This window comes from Dryas octopetala, chromosome 5, assembly GCF_963921425.1.
Source record: "Dryas octopetala chromosome 5, drDryOcto1.1, whole genome shotgun sequence".
NCBI lineage: Eukaryota > Viridiplantae > Streptophyta > Magnoliopsida > Rosales > Rosaceae > Dryas > Dryas octopetala.
In genome coordinates, this window is record NC_141370.1 from 10,020,960 (window position 1) to 10,047,387 (window position 26,428).

A 26,428-nucleotide genomic window follows, 5' to 3' on the forward strand; every position below is an offset into this window, starting at 1 on the left:
GCAGTTCACCTGGATCTTCCATGCTTGCATTCAATGCAGCATTGAATACAAAGGAGGTGGGTAGCTGTGCATGCCACTGTTCACGACCGAACGCGTGGATCTTCCTCAACCAGCCAGTCACATGCAGGTAACTTACTCATCACAATCTCCTTTGCCTATATATACCAACTCATATGTGCAAAACCATGGATCTATCTATCAACTCCTCACCAGACAAATACTTACAAAAATTCTCACTCACCTAAGAGCATACCCAACTTGCTGAGAATAAACCCAGAGCATTTACCTTGTTCTTCCTATTCTCCCAAGTTCATCCTTTGTTCTTCCTCACCTACCATCAGATACCATCACTGACTTTATCATCGGAGCGTGTTTGGCTGGTACCACACCGGTCCATCTCCTTTGATCTTGTTTCTCTTACAGGAAAATCTCACATCATCATCCAGCAAGGCTTCGGATCAGCCAAGTCACCACCTCTAAGTTGTTGCATCTCTCTTACGGAAACTTGCATCACTACAAGAAAAATGTCGATAGATATCAGTCGTGGACTGATATCTATTTGGGTAGCCGTCTGATATAGCGCGTCGTGATATCTAATGTATGGTATTTTAGATATCAGTTTTAAACTGATATGTAAACATTGTTTATTATATCATTTTTCTTTTTCAACCTGATATCCTAAATACAAAATGGATATCCAATTTGATATTATTTCTGATTTCTATAAAATCCAAGTACCAACAGGATTGGTCAATAGATATCGTATTGGATACTAATATTGACATATAACCCGATATCAATATCAGGTTTGAGGTAGAATACGATATAAAACTATGGTATCAATATCAGGTCTATGGTAGAATCTGATATATATACTTGATATCAATATCAGGTATGAAACATACCCTGATATCTAAACATTGTTTATATATCAAGTCAGAGAAAGAATCTAATATCAAAACGTTATAAAATATAAATTTTTAGTCCAAAACTGATATTGTTTAGTATGTCGGTTTCACAAAAGATAATTGGAATACAGCTTGCTATAAAATTTGGCCAGAAATTTGTGCAGCCATAAAATCTTTCATTCTCATTCCATATATTTCAATAATCACCAATAACAATATTCAAAGTTGCCTACAAGTATATACCAAGATAACCATATATTTTTTGTTTTGTAGAGGTCTAAACATACCACCAGCCTAATAACTAAGGCAATATTGCCTAAACCTGCTTGTTAAGACCTTTACAAAACCAAAACAAGTTGTAATTAATGTATCAAACGCTGCCTACATGTACAAAATAGCATGGCAGCACCTAGCCTAATTAATCTGTAAATCAGCACTATATCTAGCTAGCTAGTTCTAACTTCAATTCTTCCATCCTTTACAAAATATTCATGGCAGCATGTATGATCTAATTAAAAGCACCAAATCTTCAATCTTCTTCCATGCTTTGAAAAAAATGAGCATGCACGACAATTTTCTTCTATCCACAAAAAAGGCAAAACGTACGCCACCTACCAATTAACTCGTCGGTCTAAAGATAATTGTTCAGAAAATCTCCCCATTCCACCACACCTCATCTATTTGATCTTGTGCGTATCTGCTTCGCTTGGTCTTCATATTGGACCACTGAAAATATCAATGAAACATATATTCTTAAATTTAATCACAAACATCAAACATCAAATTTGTGTGTACTTTTAAGAAAATTGCTTATCCTTACAAAGAGACCACACTATAAGTGGATAAATACACTTACTCGGCATAAATACACTTCAAACACCAAAACTGCCTTAAGTACATTTCAAAACTGGATGAAATGTACTCCAGTCCTCAAAACTACCGAGAGTAAACGGCTTCAAATTGAATCTCCAAAACATTATTTCTAAGATCCCACTTTGTCCACTTTGTGGGAACTAGCACTAGTCTTGAACCTGTACGTACTAACACAGCACAAGAAATACGTATTTCCGGCACAAAGTTGAGAATGGTTTCTGAAAAAGAGTGCACAACAGTTACAAAATAGCACAAGAAAGCATACAATTCAATTGCAGTATTCAGAATACATATGTACACATATAGTGGGATAGAAGTTTTGGGTCAACAGTATTAAGAATACATATGTATAAATAATATAAGCATATTGAACTCATGTAAGCACATGCATGTGGGTATATAGGCCTAATATATGTACAATATACAGTAGGACTAACCAAGTAGATCAGAAATAATGTGACATAATGCAGCTGAACTTACTTTTTTCAATTCCTCTATGTTCTTGCCAAATTTCCTTATTATTGAGCAGATCCGAGCATGCAGCATAGAGCAAGCAAACAACAGTGTTTCCCTGCTCAAATAGTTTTGGAACAGTAGGACATATACAACATTAGTGCATACTTCAATGCATATAGGAAAATTAATTTGAACAAATAAATTTCTTAGAAAACCTTTGCTGATAGCTACAATATGCCGACCTTTGTTAATACATAATAACAACACCCATACAACAAGAATTTCCTCCTTTGGAACCATCAAATTTATTTTTAATTTGTCAATATTTAAAAGGCAAGAGAGGGAGGGAGGGAGGGAGGGAGAGAGAGAGAGAGAGAGAGATGGCAACAAAAAAAATTTCTCTAGCAGTTTGTTGTGGTAACTAATCAAATAAAGCATCCATAATGCATAAGGCGTGGCATATGATTTGGAAAAATACCTAATCAATTTAGAAGTAATGTTCCTGCAATCTTTCAATTCCTATATGATATGACTATCCTGAAGGGGAGAACACATACCATTTCATTCAAAGCCTATGCAATCGTCATGAAGCAGTCTCCTTTATGATCATACAAACCAAAGAAATTGTAATAATTAACTTATTTTATAACTTTTAAAAGCACTCTCAAGGTTTATATTCTTTTCATAGATATTCTAGATTCATTGCATCTCTTTTCTTTTTTCCTTTTCAAAATATTAGTACCCAATAGGCAATTCGGTTATCTAATTTAAATTTTTAAAAAAATAAGCAAATGACAATGGAGAGAAATCATCTAACACAAGATTGACTTAACAAATCAAAAGGTAAAGCCACAACATTGAGAAAGGACAATTCCCTGACACAACGCAAAAAGCATGATACAAAAAGAATGGTCACTTTACCATTGCTTTATCAACAACAAAATTCCCAAGCTATCCTTGTTCAAGATATGGCAACTCCAAGACTCCTGGCAGTTAATTCTAATCCTTGAAATGAAGAGAGTGGCTAAGAGAGCCAAGAACACTCCTATTTACAAATAGTCCATGAAAATTTCAGCAACTTTGGAGCACCAGAAACTTCCTACAAATAAGAAAAAGTATGAACTTAATATTAATAACAAACTGTGGTTAAACATATTTTTGTTTGCAGAAGGAATTAAAAATACATGATCCCTTCCTTACTAAGTAATTAAAGAAAAAAAAAGGATAAAAAGGGTCAGGATGTCTATCTCTTCAGTAGAGGAAGGGATCAGCAACAAAATTACTTGGGAAACCAGCATCAGTAACTGAAGCACAAGTCACAACAGGGTTGGCCACGGGCCAAGCCGCACTCCTGTCCCTCCATGCATTCATCTACACCAAATTCCATCCCATTTTCATAATTCAAATCACCCAAAATCAATAATTTAACAGGTACCCATCTCAGAACAATAAAAAAAAATTCAAAGCCCAAAAAAAAAAAAAAAATAAAGAACATACCCAGATAAGAGAAAAATAAATTAATGCTTAAACAACGGCGACGGCCAGAGACCTGGAGTGGAGAGAGGCTGGGGTGCGAAGCAACTGCGACGGCCAGAGAGATGCCGGGGTGCGATGCGACTACAAAGAAGTCGCAACCAAGTCGACAGGTTCAAAGCGGCGAGGTGGCAGCGACGGTGGACCTCTGGACTGAGGAGTAGCATATTTTCCTTGAATATAAGAAATTGATTAATATTTTGCAAAGATGCAATCTCCTATTGAAATTCTAAATAAGTTTCGACAGAATAAAGCCATAGTTGATTCAAATCCCCAAAACATTGTAATGAAATCACAACTTGAGAGTATGAAACCTGTATACTAGTAGTACTATAGTATACAGACCATACTGCACACCCACATACTAGTAGTACTATAGTTGGTGCAATATGGTCTCGCTGAATTAACTCTCTGTACACAAATCATAAGGTAAGCTTTCAAATCCACTTTTTTTCATACATTTTGAGGAGTCTGAGAGCCAAAAGAACTAACATTTTCAGTCATTTAGTTTAGAGTAATAAGAAACCCAAGTATTCAGGAGTTATATCAAACAGTTACCGAGCTACACAGCTAACACAGAAGACAAAACAATGAAACCCAACAAAGGCTGCAATTCATATTCAAATCACTGAAAATGAGCGAGTGTAAGAGATTATCAATGGGCAAAGTACCTTGCTTAGGATATCTTTGGATTGGAGATGGGTGGAGTCATTGTCTGATGGCCATCTTCATAATCGTTGCAGATTATAATCTGCAAATAAATCAACCCAAACACATATAGAACACCAAATCAACCAATTATTGAAAGAGAAAAATAGCATAAAATCAATTAACCTGCAAAATCAACCCAAACACATATAGAACACCAAAAAGGCTGGGGTGGAGAGAGGCTAGGGTGCGATGCAACGGCGACGGCCGGACAGATGCTGAGTTGCGAAGCGACGGTGAAGAAGTCCCAACCAAGTCGACGGGTTCAAAGCAGCGAAGCGGCGGCGAAGGTGGACCTCTGGACTGAGGAGGGCGAGATGACGGCGAGACAGAGGGGCGAGATGACGGTGGACCTCTGGGTTTCTGGCTTTCTGAGAGAAGAGAGAGTGAGAGTCTGAGAGAGTGTGATTTTTGGATGAGGTAGATCGAGAGTGAGGGTCTGGGTTGATTTTAGTAATCGATGGAGGCTGAGAGTCGACGACGAGAGAGGCGACTGAGGGAGACAGAGAGAGGGCAGCGCAAGAGCGTGAGTGTTTCTGTTTTAGGTTTTTGCCTTTTTGGGTGAGGTAGATCGAGAGTGAAGGGTCTGGGAGTTTGGCCAAATTGGGGCTAGACCTAGGTTTTTAATTTTTAGTATATCTGTATATGTCTAAGTGTTGGGACTTGGGAGTAGGACAAAAAAATTTAAGTCAGAAAAAATACATTACATATCAGTGTTAGGATAAAAAATTATAAGTATTGTTTTAAGATATCGGTTAACAATTTATACTGATGTCTTTATAAGTTCTTAGAAAAATGAAAATATTATATATCAGTTGAAAAAAACCATGTGATATCTAATAGAGTTTAGAAATCAGCTAAAAAATTATCTGATATTATAAGTTTTATAATATCAGTCATATTCAAATCTGATATAAAATGGGTGATATCTATTGACAATATTCTTGTAGTGCATCAACAGTTATCCTCCAATTTTTCAGAGTGGAGGAGAATTTGATCTGAGACCAAGTGCTTCAAGCAACGATGAGAACCTTTTTTATGACTCTACCAGTGTAATTATATGTACTGTTGGATCACGGTACAACAACTACTGCTCAAATATTTCTCGAACCTTTTTGATTGATGCAAATTCTACGCAGAGCAAGGCTTATGAGGTTCAAAAGACAAGGGCAGAGCGAAAAAATTCATATATTCATATATAACCCACTACTGAACAAACTTTGGAAGCGTTCAAAAGATATTCATACCAATGCACGATTAGAATCACTACACATTGCTGGTATTTGACATAAAGTCAGAATCGTGGACACATTACAAATTTACAATTCAATGAGACCAACAGAAGAAATAATGGACAAGCACTATGAAAATGCCCATATACTGGTAAGTAACAACAAATCAAAATGTATTTTATTTATTTATTGTTGCATATACAGAAAAAAAACCATGCTAACAAATACTCATCGACATATAGACAATGATAATAGAATGGTGGATGAAAAAGGTAAAAGGAGTAGCTCACAAGATAATGAAAAGAGGAACAATCTCTCCTTGTCCAACCCACGTGAACCAAGATCCTTGAATGAAAAACATGAATATATGCTACCACTGACAAAAGGACAGAGAAGCACACTAGAATTCATTTTGAGAAGCACTTGTGAATACAACACAAATATGGACATGAAATGCGCACAACAAGAGATAACTTCTAAGTATCCCACCTCGTAGTAAATTATTTTAGTGATTTCTCTTGATTGATCTTGTTCATCTATTTGCTTTTATGTTCATCTATTTGCTTTTATGATAATCATCAGTTTTACAACATTTCATAGATTGAAAATAAATTAAATAAAAATTATTTTTTGCAAATATGAATGTGAAGTATTCACCATCATATACACTGAAGAACTAGCACGTGACACAGAAATACCAAAAGCATTGATGAAGAAGAAATCAATGAACGTCGAGCATGTGTGCTCAAAAAATTCATGAACCATGATGGTTGTTGGCTTCGACAAAACTACTGACACTAATGATTTCGATGCATTTGAATGTGAAAGAAGAAATGAAGATGAAACAAATGTTTTAGGAATAAATGTCTAAGACTCATTTTTATTGTGGATTTACTACATAATTGAATAATTGTCTAAGACTCATTTTTATTAATGTGGATTTCATAATAAATTGTTAGTAGTGCAGTGCTTCACAACTGTACAGGTTTTCAAGTGGGGACCACAGCAATCCTACATTTCCCACCTTTTATTTCTTAATTTCTAATTATCATTTTTAGTAATTTTATTAAAGAGTAAAATTATAATTAAGTTTTTTTCTTAAAGTGGGGAAGATAATAAATTGGATGAGTGGAATAGCACCATTATATAGTTTCCTCCAATATCTTAAAGGCAACAGTTCCACTACTAAAATGCAATGTAAATATTCTTTGCAACAAAACAAAAGCAGTTGAGATAATCCAAGTACATTTTCTTCCTCTTCTTCTTTTTTTTTTTCCTCAAATGAGCAATATGTCAAAAAGTCACAAAACTGATGCTTACTTGCACACAGTTCGAATGTCGCAGGGTCAGTACTAATTCTTATACCACTATTCATACAAAATTTACAATGTTATAATCTTCACGTTTTTCAACAGTGTTTTAATCTTCATGTGCTTTTTATTTTTTGCTCAAATTTTCATATGCAGTACATGTGCTCAAAATAGTCAAGGTGACGTAAATCTAATATTTTGTAAAGTGATAATGGAGGTGGTGGAGGTGGTGTTTCATCCTCTCTCCTTGTTTTACATTATGGACTCATTTCTGAAGGTCCATTGCTCCTTCTGTCCTTCACTACAATGGTCGATCTATATGTACCAAACTACCAACACAGATTTTTAGCGAAAAATACAGAAAAAATAAAAAAGAAGTGAAATTGTTGTGCTCTAGCTTTTGCTTGACACTTTACATTTTGTTTGTACTCACAAATTGTTTTAACACAATTTGGATATTCCTCATAGAACTAGAATTTTGACTGCCTTGAATTTGAAAAAAAAACCCCAAGTGTACAGAGACACAAATAACAACGAAATTTTAAAACGATGATGTTGATAGTGGATCGTTTCGCGAATTTTTCCCACTTCGTTTTTATTGTGTTACTGTTAATGAACCAGACTTCATTATTGAACTTGAACTTGAACTCGCTTAAGAACCATGATGAAAATACACAGAGATTGCTATAAATATGAGTGCTGATTATATCAACCATAATGAAAATTACAAAAAATAAAGAATGAAAGATCGGTGAATGTCAGTGATGCCCAGAGCATGCATGAAAACGTGTAGACAACGTGCACTAACACAGTTACAACAGATTACAAATTACAATACCAATTTGTTTGGGCACAACCCAAAATGAAAATAATCGCATACATCAGAAAAGCGAGCCCAACAATTGAGTCCTAACAAACTTACGCATTTCATGACCTCACGTCTTTTAGGACTCCCCCCTTTTCAAGTTCACCAACTAAATCCCTCAGTGAGGGAACTTTCATGGCTAAAGTCCTATACAGCCTAGAATACCGAGCTCGTGTTCCTTCTGCAGTCCTTGCCAAGGCAAGCAAGCTTAGAGCCTCAGGGAGTTGGGAGAATATATGTTTCATCTCCTCCAAGCTCATATTTTCCAGAACAGACGGTCTTGGGACGACCCTCACAATCTCACCACCTTTGGGTTCTTGAATCCTGGCATCTGCTTTAATGACTAGTTCTGAATTCGAATTTGCCCCACACTTGATGATAAATGGGGTTGTTGAGCCTGTATTGAACTGCAGGACATTCCATTGCGCCACATCAGTTTCAGTACCAACTCCCATATCTGTAGATGGTTTGCGTGCATGAGATTGCTCTTGAAGTTGATCATCTTCTTCAGGGACAGACTGCAAGCAACGTACAGAAGAAGAAAGATGAAGCATTGAATAGCAATAAACTGCACAGTCAGACAAAGGCTAATCGCACCCAAGGCAATCTTAAAAGTACAATTTTATGTATCAGTTGAAAGCTTATTTTTCGACTCCAATATTTTTAGAACAGATATACAAGTCACAGAGGAATAATCATTCTACATGCATTTGGCATGAAGCCATTCTCTTTCTTCAAGCAACTAGATATAGGTTATTTGTTTTCCCAGCCTATATCAACTTTAGGTCATTGAAATACAACCGAATTAGTTCATTTCAATTAATCGTTCCAGTAATTACAGTTACTTAAAAGTTATTGCTTATTGAATACATAGACCAGGTCCATAAAGATCATAATAAGCATCCATATGGGAAAACCACATCCGAGAAAAAAAAAAACAAAACAAAAATAAGGGTTACAAAGAAAGTTTACATCAAAATGTAACTTCAGTTCTAACCAAGCATGGAGCATGTCCTAGTACACAGTTACACATCATTTCACAATAATCATTTGTCAGGAAAAAAGGAAAAGAAAGAACATATATAGTATGTATTATATATATATATATATATCACACACACCTGAATCAAACGACGAGCATCTGCAATTTGCCTTTGTGCACATGGATGATCAATGTCAAGAAGGGAAGGCATCCGTTCAGCAAGTTCATCTAGAGATGCTAGCATTAGTTTCTTCTTACTCTTGCTCAAGGTGTTTACAGAGGTTTGCCTCACTGTATCCTGTTTAAAAAAAAGATATATTTACAAGGTCTTGTTTCTTAATTTACAACAACCCAATCATTAACACACTAAAAATGCAAAGAGGTAAACCTTGACTTGCTTCAATATGCCATCAAGGGAAATGAGAGATGCCAATCGTGCATCCTCAGTAGCAGTAGAAGGATTCTGAATAGGTGGACCACCATCTTCCAGTGTCAGTAAGGCTGCATCACTTCTTATTTGTTGCAAAATCTGATGAAACCACGAAACCAGCATAGTATCCAAGTAAAAACTTGTTCTTTTTTTTTTGGTCAATAAGTAAAAACTTGTTCAAGACTACTAAAATAGAATATAAATGAGGTTAATTTCAGCCAACTTGTTTGTCACCACAGGAAATGGCAATAAGAAGAAGAAGAAAAGAATTTCAGTGGAAGGCTTATCAAATGATTCGTCAAACATAGGCAAACTCTTATAAATCTTTTTTTTGTTTGTTTATTTATTTGATCAATAGAGAACTTAGACCTAGATAACAAGCTGGGCATGGAAAACCTCAGTCGGCCTACAAGCACAAGAGATATTCTACTGTTGATCCGTTAGAAATATAAATTTGAGCTGTCATTAAACAAGAGGTGAAAAGGGAAAAAGGAATGTTCAATTTTTGACCCAAACATAAATAGGCACTGTGAGTTGCCAATTTTTGAAAATTAGAGGAAAGGAATAAATATTCTGGCTAAACTTGTATACCTCCAAACTTTTCTGTCTTATTCATTTTCGTTGAACACACAAATTTGCATTCATCAAGTGCATGATATATATATATATATAGTTTATTTTAAGATATGCACAAATATTGATAAAAAGTTGATTACCTTTCTCCTTTTGTGATCAACGGACTCTAGAGCTGATCGTAATTTTGCAACTTGTGCTGCATCTTCCGCCCCTTCTGATGCCAATGTACCAGCAATATCCTGGAATAGGAAAGAAACTCAAAAAACATCCAAAATTCAATGATAGTGCACCGCAGCACAGAACAAGTGGGGTACAGTCTGAAATATATAATCACAAAAAATTATATGACATCTCCTAATTGAAGAAAAATCATGCGTCATTATACCAAATTCAACAAGTAAACACAAGAATGTTAATGGACACATACAACAGAGATTAGGACAAAAAAAGAAAATGAAACCACCAAGATATGGACCACCATTAAAACAGTAGGGAGCAAACAAAGGTGGACATTGCCCAGGAGCATATTATCAAAGTGATTGAGACCTCGGGCATTTTGAAGAGGCGAAAGAAATATTAAGCCAACTATAGCGTGCTCATCTAGAATAGCTTCTCTAGGGTAAGATACTAACCCAAGATCCAGACATACCTTCAAGTGCTGCAATTGAGAACTATAGACCCGCTTCGAATACTTGAATAGAAGTTGTCCAAGAGCATCTGTATTAGGAGGCACAGCAGCACCAAGCCCAGCCATCCAACCATCCATGATTGCAGTTGAAAGAAGCTCCAACTGACCAGTTGTCCCTCCTGATGCATCATCTCCAGTAACAGAGAGAAAGTCAAAATTTTCTGCAAGCCAAGATCTAAGTTGACGCTGCAGTTCACCAGCTGGTGTATGAACAAAGAGAGCAGCAAGAGCTTTGTTTCCAATCGCAAAACTTTTAGCTTCCTCATTCATTTCCCTAAGCTTTCCAGCAGTTACCTGCTGCCGTGGAGTATCCTGCACATTTGACTGCTTAGTGCCACACCATATAAACCATTTGCAACAAAAGAAAATTCTAGCATAAAAAAGTTCAAAATGTTCGAGTAAGGTGTATATGGGTAGTGAAGAAGGACCAGATAACAGGACAACAAGAAGACAGTTTCACATGTAAAGTGAAGAGGATACGCCGACTGCCAATCTTCTCTATTAAAATACAAAAAATGGGGGAAATATATCCAGCTTTTTTCATTCTGTGGTCTGAATTCTGCATGTGTGTTTGGGATTCTCTTATCTATCATTTTTTCATGTTTATATCCACAGAGAGAGAGAGAGAGAGAGAGAGAGAGAGAGAGCAAGAGCATAATAATAGCAGTTACCTGATCAAGTCCGCGTATCTTCGATACAACTGATGAAAACTTGGACTTCTTCTCTGGCTTTAGATTCACTTTGAAGCCTTGGATGTGCTCATCAGCATAGCACACAGGAGATCTTCCAGGGCTGCTACCCCGGCTGGAACTTCTACTACGTCCAGTATTAGCCTTCTCTAGAAAATTCTCAACGGGAGAAACCTATAAACAAAAGATGACAAGCACAAAAAATAATATGCATTTGACAACATATTTTATCAACCCCGGTGGGCAGCATACAAAAAAAAAGGCCATGTCTCTATCGCTTCATTACCTTGATGGACTGCAACTCCGGTGATCTTGCAAGCAAAGATCTAATATACAAAATTCTAACACGGGAGACAAGCATGGTGTCCATTACCCTCTGCGGTTCCATTTTACGAATAAAAGAGAAAACAGCATCTCTTATTTCAGCAAGTATTTCATGCTCCCTAGAAGCCCCAGCTTTAATTACAGCAGCCAGAACCTGTAATTTGATAAATAGACAGTTACTCTCGGAATTTCCAATCTTTTTTAGTAAGAAAAAATTAACTGGGGATATGGATGTGTACAAGTTCCTGTTATTGAGAAACCATTTACATTCACCTATATACATTAGAAAGATAAAACGTTCTAAGCCAAACAACAAATAAATTATAGTAGCACATTTGACATTCAAGACAAATCATCACATCTTAGCAGCCAAAGTTGCAGCATAAGATCACCAACCAGAAAACAAAATCGTTATCAAATGGGCCATTAATTTTCCAGGAGTCAAAAACAGGCCAAACGACCTAGTAAGTTGTCCAAGAATAGATTTTTTTTTTTTTTTTTGATACCCAGAAATCCCCTGTCGCGGCGGGTTCAAAACTGGGGCCTCCTGTCGAACCCTACAATCTTTAGGAGGCAGGTAACTCTAGCAAATAGCTAGGTAGGTACTTTGAGGGGATTTGAACCCCAGACCACATGGAAGCAAACCATGGGCCTGATTATTCCACCAAACCCTTGCTGGTGATTGTTTATCTTTTAAGCCAAGTGGAAGAATGTTCAAGGAGCGCCTGAGAAGCTGATAACCGGCTAAACAGCTTCTTACTTGTATCTAAGCTTTCCAGAGTATTCAGTGATTTATTCAAACTTTTTTTTTAGAAAGATAAAAATCCTGAAGTGTTCAAAATAATTTAGACTTATCCAAGTGTTTTAATGTTATAAGACTAGGTTAATAAATCAAATCTTAGATTATTTATAGATAAGGACCTGAGAGACAGAGAGAGACAGAGAGAAAGAGAGAGAGAGAGAGAGAGCACAAATTAAGACAACAAAATAGAAACACAATGAGCTTCTTAATCAAGATGAATTCTTAATCAATTATTTAAGAAGCTTCTTTATGTAAAGCTCACCATGAGCTAAAAAAAAAAGTTTTAAAATAAAGAACATTGTTAGTAATACTTTTTCCCCAGACAATGAAGGATGAAATGTTGAAAGGGGACATTCAATGCTCAGTTTAAACTAAGAAATGTATGATGGCATCATATCCATAATGATCAGCACTTAAATCATAATATGACAGTATGGTTCCAAACAAAAATGAAAAGATAAGCCCAATAATCCAGCATACCAGCATCAAAAGCTTATTTGCTCCATCTGAAATGGCAGCAAGGCTGTCATGTTGTTCAGGATCAAAGTCATTCAAGGCAGAAGTAAGATATTCTCCTGCAGGGGTCGTTTTAACTTTCTCAGAACCTGATTTCACCACAGCAACTGTACCCTCAGTCTTATCTGCGGCCAGTACCAGTGGTGAAGGAACAACATCCATCGAATTCCCTCTACTAGCATTCCTATTTTAAATTGATGAAGAAGAAAGTATAATAAGCAATTTTTTGTTTAGCAAATAAGAATTGTTGAAAAGAAACAAGTCAAGACAAAAAATTACATTAACCATAAGACAATGCCAAACGTCTTACCTCACAAGGTCCCGAGACTGAACATTTAGCGACCCTTTGGATAATGGACTTGATATCTGAAAAAAAAAAATTATATATATATTAGAAATATGGAGCGATACCCTAGACAAACAACAGAAGTAAATCTCACAAATAAGAAAAAGATTGTGAAATAATTTATATGATCACATGACATCAAAGATAAGGGAGCAGCTGATTATCAGACTATGGCCTTAACAGGACAGCAGACCTCTGCAAACTAAAAAATTTTCATAGAATTTTGGAATGTCTCCTAGACTATTACAGGCAATCCAAATGGCATCTCGAAACAGCGCAATCAGTATTATATGATCAAATGAAACAGCTACCACAGAGTCAGAATGCTAACTGAAAAAACTCTCAGCCCAGAATCTTCAAGTGCTTTTATAAAAATAAACACCCAAAACCACATCTAACACCTGCGCTCCTCAGGCTTCCAGGAATTAAAGAATCAAGAAAAGCTATGAATGTAACAATAAGCACATAAGATGCAACAGACAAATGGAAAAAGAAAAAACAGAACAATGTAGCAGATACTTAAAATAGAATGAAAATCAATGACCTGCAAAAAGATACTTCTACACCATGACAACACGCACACAAATCTAATGTGAGGGAAACAGAACTTACCTGCGGTGATCCAGCCAAAGATGCTTTCTCCGTCAATCTCTCAAACAACTTTTCATTTTCTTCATGCAACCTCTGGAGAGAGAGAGAGAGAGAGAGAGAGAGAGAGGGAGAGAGAGAGAGAGAGAGAGAGAGAGAGAGAGAGAGCATTAGTCATCCTTTCATAACCAAAAAATATATAAAGGAGCATATGAATGGAGAACTGAAAGTAGATTTAAAATAGATCATATTTTGATGCAGGCATACAGAAACCATAACTTGGTAAAGATACTAACCCTTGGAAAAGAGCCTATTCATAACACAACTTTTTGATCCCAAGGAATGTGCCCTTGGTTTTTATTTTTTCCTGAGTCAATTTTATTTACAGCAAAATCCAAGAAGAGTAACAGAGGTTAAGTTCAAAGGAGGCCAGTACAGAATCGGGCCTTTGGTATTTTATTAGTTTACTTTATAGTATTTTTTGCAGTCTAATTGTCTTCACTTATATTTTTACTCAACAAAATGAAAAAGTCTGTATTAGGCACTGTTGACCATACTATTCATGCGGCACCTTTCATGCAACTAGCAGTTTGCTAGCAAGGTCATATTGGGTCTATAGATTTTGTTTTACAGATGTATTATATTGTCATTATCACATTGTAAATGCTAGGATTTACTCGATTGAAGGGTTCAAGTCTACACACACGCTCTTGAACCTTTTGTTTGGATGTAAAATGAATATTGATTCAACTACAGATAGGATCAACAAAAAATATATAAAGTAAAAATATATTCCAGCACACCTCTATTAATGCATCACGTTTCTTAAGCTCTTCTTCCAATTTCTTAGTTACAGGCGGAGGATCCATGTCATCCCCAACTGCCTTGGAAGTTGATAGAATCCCAGACCCTGGTTCTGAGCCTGATGTTGACCAATCTTCACTGGGATGGAGGGCCTCACTGAATTGGGATTCAATGCTTTTAATTTTAGCCTGAATCAGACAGGTTAAACTTAGAGAATACTATATTGGTGGTGATCTTGAAAAGTAAAAATTCTTGATCAAGAAAACAAAAACATAAAACTTTCATATAATAGTCCATCATAATTCAACTCTGTTGAAAAACGCAATATAAATGAAACCTGGAAACAGGCTCAATCCACTTGACAATGAAAAAGTGCCATTATTACTTTAATGTAGAACCCACATTAAACAACAATCAAGAAACATCTATATTCAAATAATATCATGGGCTGAGTTAACTATGGAAAACAATGTCGAACAATAACAGTGCAACAAAAGACCAATTTCTGACCCAAATAAGCAACAGTGCCTCACATACTGACTTCTACAACCTTATTTTCCATTCCATTGTTTCTACAAGACCAAAAACAAGAGATAAAATGTGAGAAGAGGAGAGGAGGGAAATGATCCAAGAATTGAACAAAAATTCAAATGATCCAAAAAGAGGAGAGCAGGGAAATGATTGGATCATTTTCTATTCCTGCTCAGACTTCTAGGTCAAATGGTCAAACACTGAAATTTTGACTGTCAACAATGCATTTGGTAACCGGTACTCGCCATTCAAGGTTCTAATTACCATCAAAGCTTCAAACATCTGAATCACATTATAATGAAAACCAAATGCTTCCAAAGTTCCTATCAAGAAAACTTACAAACAAATGGTAGGTTTAAATCTAGATGTTGGAGATCTGTATAGGAAGCAGAACCTGATGACAAGCTCAATTGCTCATATAAAGAGTGGTGCTAAGAGCTCTTCCTCTGAGAATTAGTTCCACAGAATTGTTCAAATTTTGCAGTGTTTCAAAAAATGTTTAGGAGCACCAATTGATAAGATAAGTGTTCTATCCGTGTATTGGTCGCTATAAACCATTCTTATGGGAAATAGTGTCAGAATTCTTCTCATCCTTCTCAATATTTAAACATCAAACCTAAACTCAAATATCAATTTTCGTTTTTCTGGTACCATGATGAACCAAGCAATGAAAAAAAGAAAGCCCTTATGTCACTGATGTTATGTGACACCGCTATTCCAAACATTCCAAACCTAGAAATCATGACTTGAAAGTAATGAAAATCTGTTTGTAATTTTAAACCGTACTTCGAAGGCAACTCTTGAGCACCACTGGCAGAAGTGGCCCTGTGAATGTTTTTAAGGTGATACATTTACAGTGGTGAACCATGAGCCTTAATAATAAAATTTGTTTCAATCTTCCACCAAATGGAATTCATCTATATCCAATCTGTCACACTTAATGCTACAACGTCACAAGGATTCTTGGATTCTTAATTTTTATGAGATTGCCAAATATGCCAATCAAGTAGCTCATCTTTCTTGTCATTCCTGTTTTACAGGGTATAAGTTGACCTCTATGAGTTCCTCATCCAATTTCTTCATGAAGAAGATGAATTAACACATGCCCACATCAGACACCCCTCCCAAGTCCATGTAGCATAGATTACACAAATAATATGAATATAACACAGCCTATTACTTCAACAGTTATGCTACAGTAGTTCCTAAAATCTTTCAAAGGAAAGTATTGAATTCTAATACATATAAATTAGAACATTAAGCAGACACAATACCAACCTGCAAGGCCTGAATTGTAAAATCACGTTGTTCAATCTCAACTTTTTGGTCTTGCTCCAACTGTAACAGTTGAGCAACTTGATTTCTAAGCTGCGCGTTTTGTTCCCTTTCTATCTTTTGCTTATCTGCAAGCATAATATTCTCTGACTGCATCAAACGAGAATATTAAACCAGTTTAGCAACATGCTTACTAGAAGAATCTACATTATCAATGTTGAATCACACATCAGAAAGGACAGCACCAAAAACTAATTTTGAATACAGACAAAATACAAAAGCATCCCCGTTAATAAAGTGCAAAATGTCAAACATTGTTTGACAAACTAGAGAAAATTGGAATGTAAACTAACAAGCACCTAATAGTGTTATAAACTCCACTTATGGAAATTACCTAAATACCATTCAAACATATAATAAATAATTAAATAGATAGATAAATTCAAGGTCACTCCAGAAAGCTAGTCATATAGTTCATAAGGGGAAATTTATAAAAAAAAAAACTGAAAATCATTAAACTATAGTTAACTCTGAAGAAATTAAACTATTGGAGTGTAAATCCAAACCTAATAATTAACAGTTTCAGCTAGAAAAGAAAACAAACTAAAATTGGCTAATATTCAAACAACTGATGTGAGAAGAAATTTTTCAGACTTCCAGTAACAAGTAAGTCAATCTGAAAACTATACCAAATTTAGGAAGTTACAAAACCTTTAAATCTGACTGTAATGTATACGAAACTTTCCAGGCCTTTTGGACTTCATTGAAGAGTAGTACACACTGATCATTTGCATCCTTGAGAGCATGTTTGAGTCCCAAAACCTCTTGTTTCAGATCTTGATTTTCTTTTTCCTTCTCATACAACTCCTTACGTGCATCATTTGCCTACATAGCCATCACAAATTAAAATTCAGAAGAAATGAACAATTCATAATTTTTTTTATATCATTGCATTACCAGCACAAACGTGCAAAGTAGATAGTCATGGAGTACAGAAGTGACTCTTTTGTGAAATCATAAAGTTTATCTTATCCAGGCTTAAATTAATATTGAGCTTTTTTTTTTGGTACTGTTAGTATATTAATTTTTATTTCCTTTTTCTTTCCGATATCACCCACTTTCCGGTTTTCTTTACAGTTTGAAGAATTCCCCCCAAGCAGCATTCTAATAATTAAAGATACCATTTAGTAATCAAATCAACGGCCACGTGTTCTCTCACACCTCTCATAACTCCACTAAAAAACTGTGCAACAAATTAAGCCTTCAACGTGCTCAGGGCAGCAAAAACTTCAGAGAGAGAGAGAGAGAGAGAGACTTACAACATCTCTCCATTTCTTAATCGTATCTCGATTCCCAAGGCTTAGAACAGAATTTCGAGCTCTAGAAGTGAATTTGAGAGATGATAATGTATCCGACAAATTCGAAGCATTTGGACAGACATTAACAATCATCAGAGTTTTTGAGCTTCCACCTATAGAAGGTTTGTTTTAATGAGAAATCAAAGATTTTTGTCAATCAGACTGATGAAAAGAAATTAATGTAAAACAACTCTGCACATTCCCAAATGATAATGCTGGTCAATCATACAGAGGGCCATAGGGTAATGGACACCACCGTCAATCTGACTTAATTACCCATCACACCAGACACCAACAGATGCAAATAGAAACCAATAATAAAGCATTATACATAATTTTTAATTATTAATTTTCCCTTCATCTTAGAATTATATGACCAAGATCAGTACCAACAATAAGGAGAACTGAATACCTAGTGAATCTGCAAGTACTTTTGTAAGCATTGAATTTTCATAAGGAATAGCATCCTTTTTTGAAGTCAATGAAGACAACACATCTCCCAACCTACATGCACAACATCAAATGCAGTAATATCTGAGTACAGGATGACAGGAATGAATTTAGAAGACACAAGATCCACACATGCTGATGTTCTTTCTGCTACAATATATACAAAATTAATACAGATTGACATACACAGCTACGATGCAAAAACTTTCAGCATGTGTCAAGAAGAAACTGATTTATTCTTGCGATTGAAGTAAACTCATTATTATTTTTATTATTATCATTACTACTATTATTATTATTATTATCATCAACATGATCTATCTTTTTGGTATCGTGACCACATTGCTAAAAGAGACTTGAAATACCAAAAATTATAGTATCAAGATCATGCAGAATGAAAGCCCCTAAATTTTCCAAATGAATGTTAACCATTCTTTGAATTATAAGCAGCCTGAAAAGCTAGATGCCAAAACTTGTTAATATGAGAAAAATGAGATTGGCTATCTTAACATACGCTGAAAGTGATTTCATGACATGCAGCAAGTCCGTCACACGCTCACTGCTATCATCTTCAGCAATTAATCCTTCACTTCCAGCCAAGTCAACTAGAGAAAGCTTGCTGTATGAGTTTTCTCCAGTAATCAAATTGTTGTAATATATATGTATTGTGATGATCCTGAGAACAGCAAAACAAGAAATCCACTTTAGATAAATTGAAACACGAGTAGTTGTAACACTTAGACAACAATACATTCAAAAATGAATGACCAGATATACCAAACTTCCTTGTCCTAACTTGCAACGTGTTCCGGGTATAGTTAATTTGTTATCTACCCCTCTCTTCAATTGTTTTCACCCATAAAAACTGCAAAGTACAACAGTAGCATTTTCTCAAGTTTTGAGTATATGTATGACATTCTATTTCATAGACTACCTCCTATAACTGCATTACTAATTTTTGCACACCCAGTACGTACAAAGAAACCATCTAGTCAGGGTTAGGCTACTTGATTGTAGCTTCAACCAAGTCTGGTCAAATGCCCGACAATATACCACTATGTCAATATTCAAAAGATCACTGATGTCAATCATTTTATTTCAATTACTTAGCCATTAAATATATTCCATACCTATCTTTTCTACCACAAGGAGCAAAACTTTTAATGGGCTCGAATAGATTCCTTTTTCAAAAAATGGTGTATAAGTGATAGAAGACCACATTTCCGGGAATTAAGTGATCACTCAGAAGTGATGAGATCAAACATGTTAGTAAAGGAATCGTACTATGATTCATCTGAGCTCATTATTTGACAAATAAAAAAATAAATTTACAATTTAAGCATTGTATTCTCATTCAGTAATGTGATGGGACTTCTTTAAGAGAAAGGTAGAGCTTACCATAGCACTTAAATTTATGCTACCCAAAAACATGACCACATTCTAAATAAAAGCCATCATTGTACAAAATTTTGAGGCTACAGAATTTGGAACGTACAAATGAGAGACAGTGAACTTTGATGGACTATTTCCCCGGCTCTGAAATGCAGCTTTTAATACTTTAGAGAATTCCAGTGGGTTATCAACTTTTTCCTGCACAAGTTCTACAAAGGATTCTGACGATCCCATGCGAATCTTTGGTAGAGCATCTCCTGATTCTGAGAGTAAATCTCTTATCTGAAAATACATGGAAAGGATTCCCATCAAACCATCATGATCATTCCACGCTCAGACAAACAAAAACCAGAAAGCAGGATATATTTACTATAAAAGTTTTAACCTGTTCATTGTAGAGCTCAAAAGCGGTAACAGAGAATTTAAATCTAGAAGTAGAAGTTGAATCACAGTTAGCTAAATCAAATAGCTCCTCGAAAGAACGAGCATATAAACCACGATCATGGCTAGATCCTTCCTGAGAAAGTTTAAAGAAGGACAATATCATGAAACTGACGCATGAAGTGTATGTAATGAAATTGCAACTACTTACAACAAATGGAAAAAGGTAGTGCCACTAAATCTCTTAATGTACTCAAGACAAGCAGAAAAGGCATAAAACATGTGTAAAAGGCACACCACTAATTGTACCAAATTTAAATTCATGCTCTAGTTCATTGAATTTCATTTATTTTTTTTTGTAATCACTGAGAAGAATTCTCAAGGTCATTAAAACAGAACGAGATAAACAGCAAAAACTCCACCACACTTTAAGTTCCAAATCTGATGGTGAAGAATCACTTCTAAATTTTTTTTTTTATGCTGGAATACAAGGCTTTCAAATACTAAGTGTGCCCGCTGGCCACTTGTCTTGGGTTCTAGTTAGTTTGGGGTTTTGAGTTGTTTACTTATTTTTTTTATTTGGTTTTCATGTTTTATTCAATTTGATTGATGATAGTTATGTTCCTAGTCTTTTTTTTTTTTTATATGTAGTCATGTGACGGTCATGTGGATTTTTAAGTATTTTAGTGGTATAGAATTAAATAGTTATTTAAGAAATCTATGGAAAGAATGCTAGGGCTGCTGTAACCCTAGTATAAATACTATCTTAAGAGGCTTTATATGCAGTTTTATGCAGTTTTTCCCAGAAAATCAGATTATAGAGTTTATCTTTGGGCTCTTTGCCTTAGAACTCATCTATTGATGTTCCAATTATGATCCTACTGCTTTATCTCTCTTTTTCTGTTGTATATTGCTGAAACCCTTTTTCTAGTGCGGTCTTGTACTGCTATAGCGACCCAACAGCAGCCTGACGCTTCTGTCCTACACCACTTTTCCAAGTCTCTACACATAATTTAGAATATTAATCATTTCATTGTACAAATTTACAATAGAACATATCAAGTTACAAGGCCGTGAAAATTAGCTGGACAAACGGTAGTCCATCATGCAAGTACAAATCTATATGCATTGGAAACACATACTAATAAACACTACAAATATATATGTATTTATATATTTATAGAGTGAGAGAGAGAGAGAGAGAGAGAGAGAGAGCAACCATAGTGTATGTCTTTCCTGAGTTGGTTTGTCCATAAGCAAATATGGAAACATTATATCCATCCAACGCTGATTGCACCAAAGGTTGAACATCACGGAAAAGTTCAGCTGAGAAAAAAAAAGGGCCAAAGATACTATATCAGACTACATATGAAGTGCAACCACAATATGAAGGTGAAAACAATGTAATAAGAAAAGCTCTGTTCACCTTGTCCAACGTGAGGTCCATAAACTCTGTCAAGTTCAAAATCCTTCTTGGGGTTGGACAAGGCATCATCACCAGTATTGACACGAATAGTGTAATCATCAGGATATTCAACAATCGAGGAACCTTCATCCTCAAATAACGGTCTTGTACGGCAAAATACCTTTATGTTTCCTGGAATCAAAAGGCTAGTTAAAAAGGTCTACCACGTTTGAATTTTGTAAGATCAATTGAGACTCACATGAACAACATTGACAAATAAAATAAATGTGCTTATGTGTGCATGAAGCTGCATGCGTTTGTATTGTGTGTGAGTGTGTGTGTGTGTGTGTGTGTGTGTTTATGAGAGAGACAGAGAGAGAGAGGGTTCCAAAAGGAGAAAACTCACAGAAGATGAGTACCTTTGGCTGTCAATAAGTCATTGAACAACCTTCTCTTCTCAATTATCAACGGAGAAATTCTAGCCTCAGTTTCAAGGGCAAATTGATCTGAAATTGTTATACAGACAACTCCGTCAAGAGAACCCACCAACATTAAAAACCTTACAAAGTAAAGATGGAGTGGGGGATATCAAACCTTACATGCATGATTTCCTTGAATTAAATTGTCTCAAAGTGTGTGTTTGTGTGTGTGTGTGTGTGTGTGTGTATATATATATATCATAAAGAAATTTTATTTTTGGGTAGCATGGAATATCAATCCCTGTACCCATGTCAAAAATATTACTTACCTTGAATTTAGAAAACAGTCCCATACTACCCACTCCTATATATTAAAATAAGAAAAACTCAACATTACCAATGACTCCAACAAATCCCTCAAACACTTAACGCAGACCGCACAACCAAACAGCATAAGCAAACTCCTTACCTAGTTTTCGGGTTTTCTCAGCAAGAACGCCAAGATAACGTGTAACTCGCTGGAGTTTGGCATTCGAATACTCGTGCAATTCACTTGCTTCTTGTCTCAACTCCAAGTAATCTTCTCTAGCAAGCTGTCCAGAACAAAAAAACACAAAGAAATGTAACAAACCTCCTAAACCCAATATAATCTTCACATAAGAACAGAAAAAAAGAAACTTTAAAAAAGCTGAAGAAGAGATTGAACCACTTCTCGTAACTAAAACAATCTCTCACATTATGCCGAAAGCTTTATATTTTCAAATTATCACCATCCATTTCATTAAAATTTCAAAATGCATTGCCGCTAACCACCGAGACCACCACTAACCAGCTCAAAACTCCATGACTCAGAGCTTCGGACCCTAATTACCAAACCAAAATCCAAAAAGGCGTTACCTTAACTTTGTCCTCGAGTCGCTGGAGTTTAGAGGCCACCACAACAGAGTGGTTGTTGGAGAGCTCAGAGTGAGCCAAAGCCGAGGACGCCGAGATCGAGTACCTCCGAACTAACGGCGCACCAGGCTTGAAATCGTCGTGGTCCACCAAGCTCGTCGAGGACGAAGACGACAGCTTTCTTGGCTCGAAGCCACTGACCTCCCAGTTCCATCTGTTGTTGTTGTTGTTGTTCCTCTGCTCCCCCATTGTCGTCGTCCCCCAAAACCCTAGCTGCGAGCGATTCGAATCCGAATTTCAAACCCCCAAAGGAAGCCAAAACGCCTCTCTCCGTGGCTCTGGTTCTGTGGACCTAGAGAATAGAGATCATCGTCTAATTCCAGCCATTTTTTCCTTTGCATTACTTTTTTTCCCTCTTCCTTTAGGATATAAATATATAATGATATATAAATGTGTGTCTGTACGGAGAGCTTTGGGTTGGGTTGTACACGGTGTCGTTTTTACTTTGGGACACTTTTCGGCTTTTTGGGTCACAAATATTTTGCGCTCGATATTACCTCACGCCTCGCTCTCAGTTGGGTTGTCATGTCTGTCTTTGATTTGTAGATAAGGCAGGCCACGTGAGCGTGCGTGTGGATTGTTCAACACTTCGTATTTGTGTTTTGTTTGGCGGAATGAGTTTTCAAAGAATGGCATTGTTATGCTCATTCATGGGGTGATTCCCATTATAATGTTTTGAAACTCATTATAAAGTAACATGTTAGCAAAAGTGAGCATACCAAATATAAAAATTAGGGACAATTTGACACTATTTATAAGAGTTTATGTTCAGTAGCATTTTTACTAAAAACACTTCTGTTTATAAGCACATATAATTCTTGAAAAAATTTACGTACTTCAAGAAAAAAGCATTTGAAAATGCTTTACGAAAAAGCACATGTCAAATACTTTACTTAAAAACATTTTTATAACGCATAAATACTTTCATTTACTTATATTAAACGCTACTAAAAGTGATTTTACTAATTTAAAAGCTTTTTTAGCAGCCATAAATCACATACTCATACCAATTTATAAGATTTGCCAAAACATACACTAGCTAATATTTTACCACAAATTTTTTTTTGCAATATTTACAACTTTTATACTCGCTAACAATATGACGCAGTACAATCGACCAAGGTTTACAAGCGTAAAAAAGAACAATAACACTGGAATGTACCAGGAAATTGAGAACAAACCTCAATAATTAAGTTGATAAAATTTTGAATAATAAATCGTTTAGCAATTGTAAAATTGCTTAAGTACGCTTAAGAAACCCTATGGCGCAAACAACCTTATAATTAAGGCTCACAGGTAATTATAAACCCAAATAAAATATAAACAAAATTAAATAAAATGTCTGAAAGTTTAAAACGTAGATTTGAGGCTCTAAACGACCTCAAAATGCCGAAAAAGCCCATAGGTCATAGCAATGCAATGAGTTTGACTCGTTTCGCGATTCCCTTCGAAACAATATCCAATAGTGTCGCTTCAGAGCCAAACCCTCCGACTAGTAGAAATCATTTTCTGAATTTCTTAGATTTGCAACGATCAAGTTGTTGCATAAATTTCTCTATCAACCATTCTGCATCACAATACTATGTTTTGAATTTTGTTTTCATTTCATGTACATTGAAAATATTATGTACACGTGATGCATGTAATTTAACTATTATTAGAGTGGAAAAAAAAACTGCTGAGAAAAATTAAAGAGTAGTGATAAATAAGAGTTTAGGAGAAATAAAGTTAATTGGAATAATTGCTTATGTGGCGGGCACAAATTGATTTAGAGAAATTCAGATCTTTTTATTTTATTGTTGTATCACTATTTAATAGGTACAATGTACTAATTTTTAAGCGTGGGCATTTTAATAATTTAGAATTATTATATGCGTCTTTAAACATAGTCTCTCCAGCATATATTTTGACAATTACTTAAATCAATGTTTTTATTCTTTCCTCTTTTTTTTTCTTAAAAAACAAAAAAATAATATGTGGTTTTATTTTTCAGAAAATAATTTTGTGTAACTTTCACCAAATTTAAAAATTTTGGCTTCATAAACAAATAAATATTTTACTTGACAAATATAAGGTCAAGTTATGCATTAGCAATAACCATAAAAATATAAGGTTTTTTTTTTAACTCTAAACCCCAAACCAAACCCCAAATAATACTTTTAAAACAATTCAAACTCCAAATAATCCATTTAAATATTTAATACAAAACTTGAGATTTCTTATATATTAAATTATTAATACATTATATTAATTATATAAAACCTAATTTATTTGAGTAAACAAACAAAAAACATATTAAATATGTTATGATTCACAAATTAGACAAATAAACTAGTCAGCGTAGTTGGTTGAGAGTTGAAGCTAGTTCTGTGAGGCCTCATGTAGCTCAAATTTCGGGCTAGATCGGGCTTCGGACCCAATGGGCCGGGCGGGCTTCAGGTGGGCTTCGGGCCTTGGGCTTTTTGGTGAGGCCTACCCTGATCAGCCGGCCCACCTGCAAAAACACAGTGAATGGCCAGTCTACTTTAATAAACCGAGCGCTCGGCAAAATACCACTGTGGGTTTTTGAAATTGACACTGTTAGACAGTGGCAATCACTAAAATTGTGCGACAATAGTTATTTAAATTGCAAAAATACTATAAATTGTCACTGTGTGACAATGACAATTTTTTTTATTCAAAAAAATAAAATAAAATAAACTCACTGAGCGCTCGGCGCCAAAAATATAGAACATAACATAACGTGGGCTTTATTTATATAAAGTAGACATATTTATCATTCCAACTTTTTAGGTGAATTTATTTATCATTAAGGGCAAAGAATTAAATTTCGGATTTCGACGAAATTTCAAATTTTTAAAATTTCGAGAATAATTATACGGAAACGACAGAAATTGTTATCAAAATACGAGAATTTTTAATGAAATTTTACCACATGTTTATTTAACATATTATCTACTGAATTGATAAAAAAATATTGAATAAACCAAGTTATATAGTAGGTTTTATGTGATATAAAGTGAATATAATGCGCGCTTGAACAAATACTGTTAAATAAAATTAATATATTTTGTATACTGTATAATTTAATTATACACTAAAATATAAATTATAATACTCTATATACCCTAATACTTTTTATACTCTATAATCTATACATTAAACCTTATATACTCTATATTATTTCGGATATTAAGTTTTAGGCCATTTAGGATATTTTTAATTATTTTTTTATATAAAAATGTATTAGAGTTTTTTTTTTTTTTGCCATTAAAAATGTATTAGAGTTTAAGATTTAAAATAACTAAACAAAATCCCAAACTTTTTTTTTCTTTCCAATTTCCCAAAGGCCCCAAACTCCCCTCCTTTTTTTTTTTTTTTTTCTTTCCTTACTTTTTTCCCTCGTGCCTTTCTCTTCAGTTTTTTTTATTTTTTATCTTTCATTCTTTTTTTTTTTGTGCCTCTCACCCAGCCAAGCTTTGTCTTCACAGAGTGTAACAACCCAAATTTTTGGCCTATGGTAATTTTGTTACTTAAATTTTTCAAACTTGTTTTAAAGTTTGTTTAAAGGAATTAGAAATTTCCTTAAGTTTATTTTAACTAACTTAAACCTTTGGTTGTGGTTCTAGAGCT

At 35.0% G+C, this 26,428-nt stretch overlaps 1 protein-coding gene across 1 annotated transcript; it reads right to left on the reverse strand.

Moving 5' to 3' along the window:
• Positions 1 to 7,682: 7,682 nt before the first annotated feature.
• LOC147284140 (kinesin-like protein KIN-14B) lies at positions 7,683 to 23,149 on the reverse strand. Its single transcript, XM_086243024.1, has 23 exons — positions 22,739 to 23,149; positions 22,311 to 22,434; positions 21,842 to 21,928; positions 21,444 to 21,614; positions 21,237 to 21,343; positions 20,022 to 20,153; positions 19,740 to 19,918; positions 18,759 to 18,920; positions 18,207 to 18,298; positions 17,756 to 17,907; positions 17,148 to 17,321; positions 16,440 to 16,586; positions 14,630 to 14,818; positions 13,851 to 13,922; positions 13,203 to 13,258; positions 12,857 to 13,076; positions 11,537 to 11,728; positions 11,233 to 11,424; positions 10,523 to 10,873; positions 10,014 to 10,112; positions 9,256 to 9,396; positions 9,007 to 9,165; positions 7,683 to 8,403 (listed from the first exon to the last, which is right to left on the reverse strand). The coding sequence occupies exons 1-23, from the start codon at positions 22,982 to 22,984 to the stop codon at positions 7,948 to 7,950; spliced, it is 3,900 nt and encodes a 1,299-aa protein (XP_086099150.1). The 5' UTR covers positions 22,985 to 23,149; the 3' UTR covers positions 7,683 to 7,947.
• Positions 23,150 to 26,428: the final 3,279 nt, after the last annotated feature.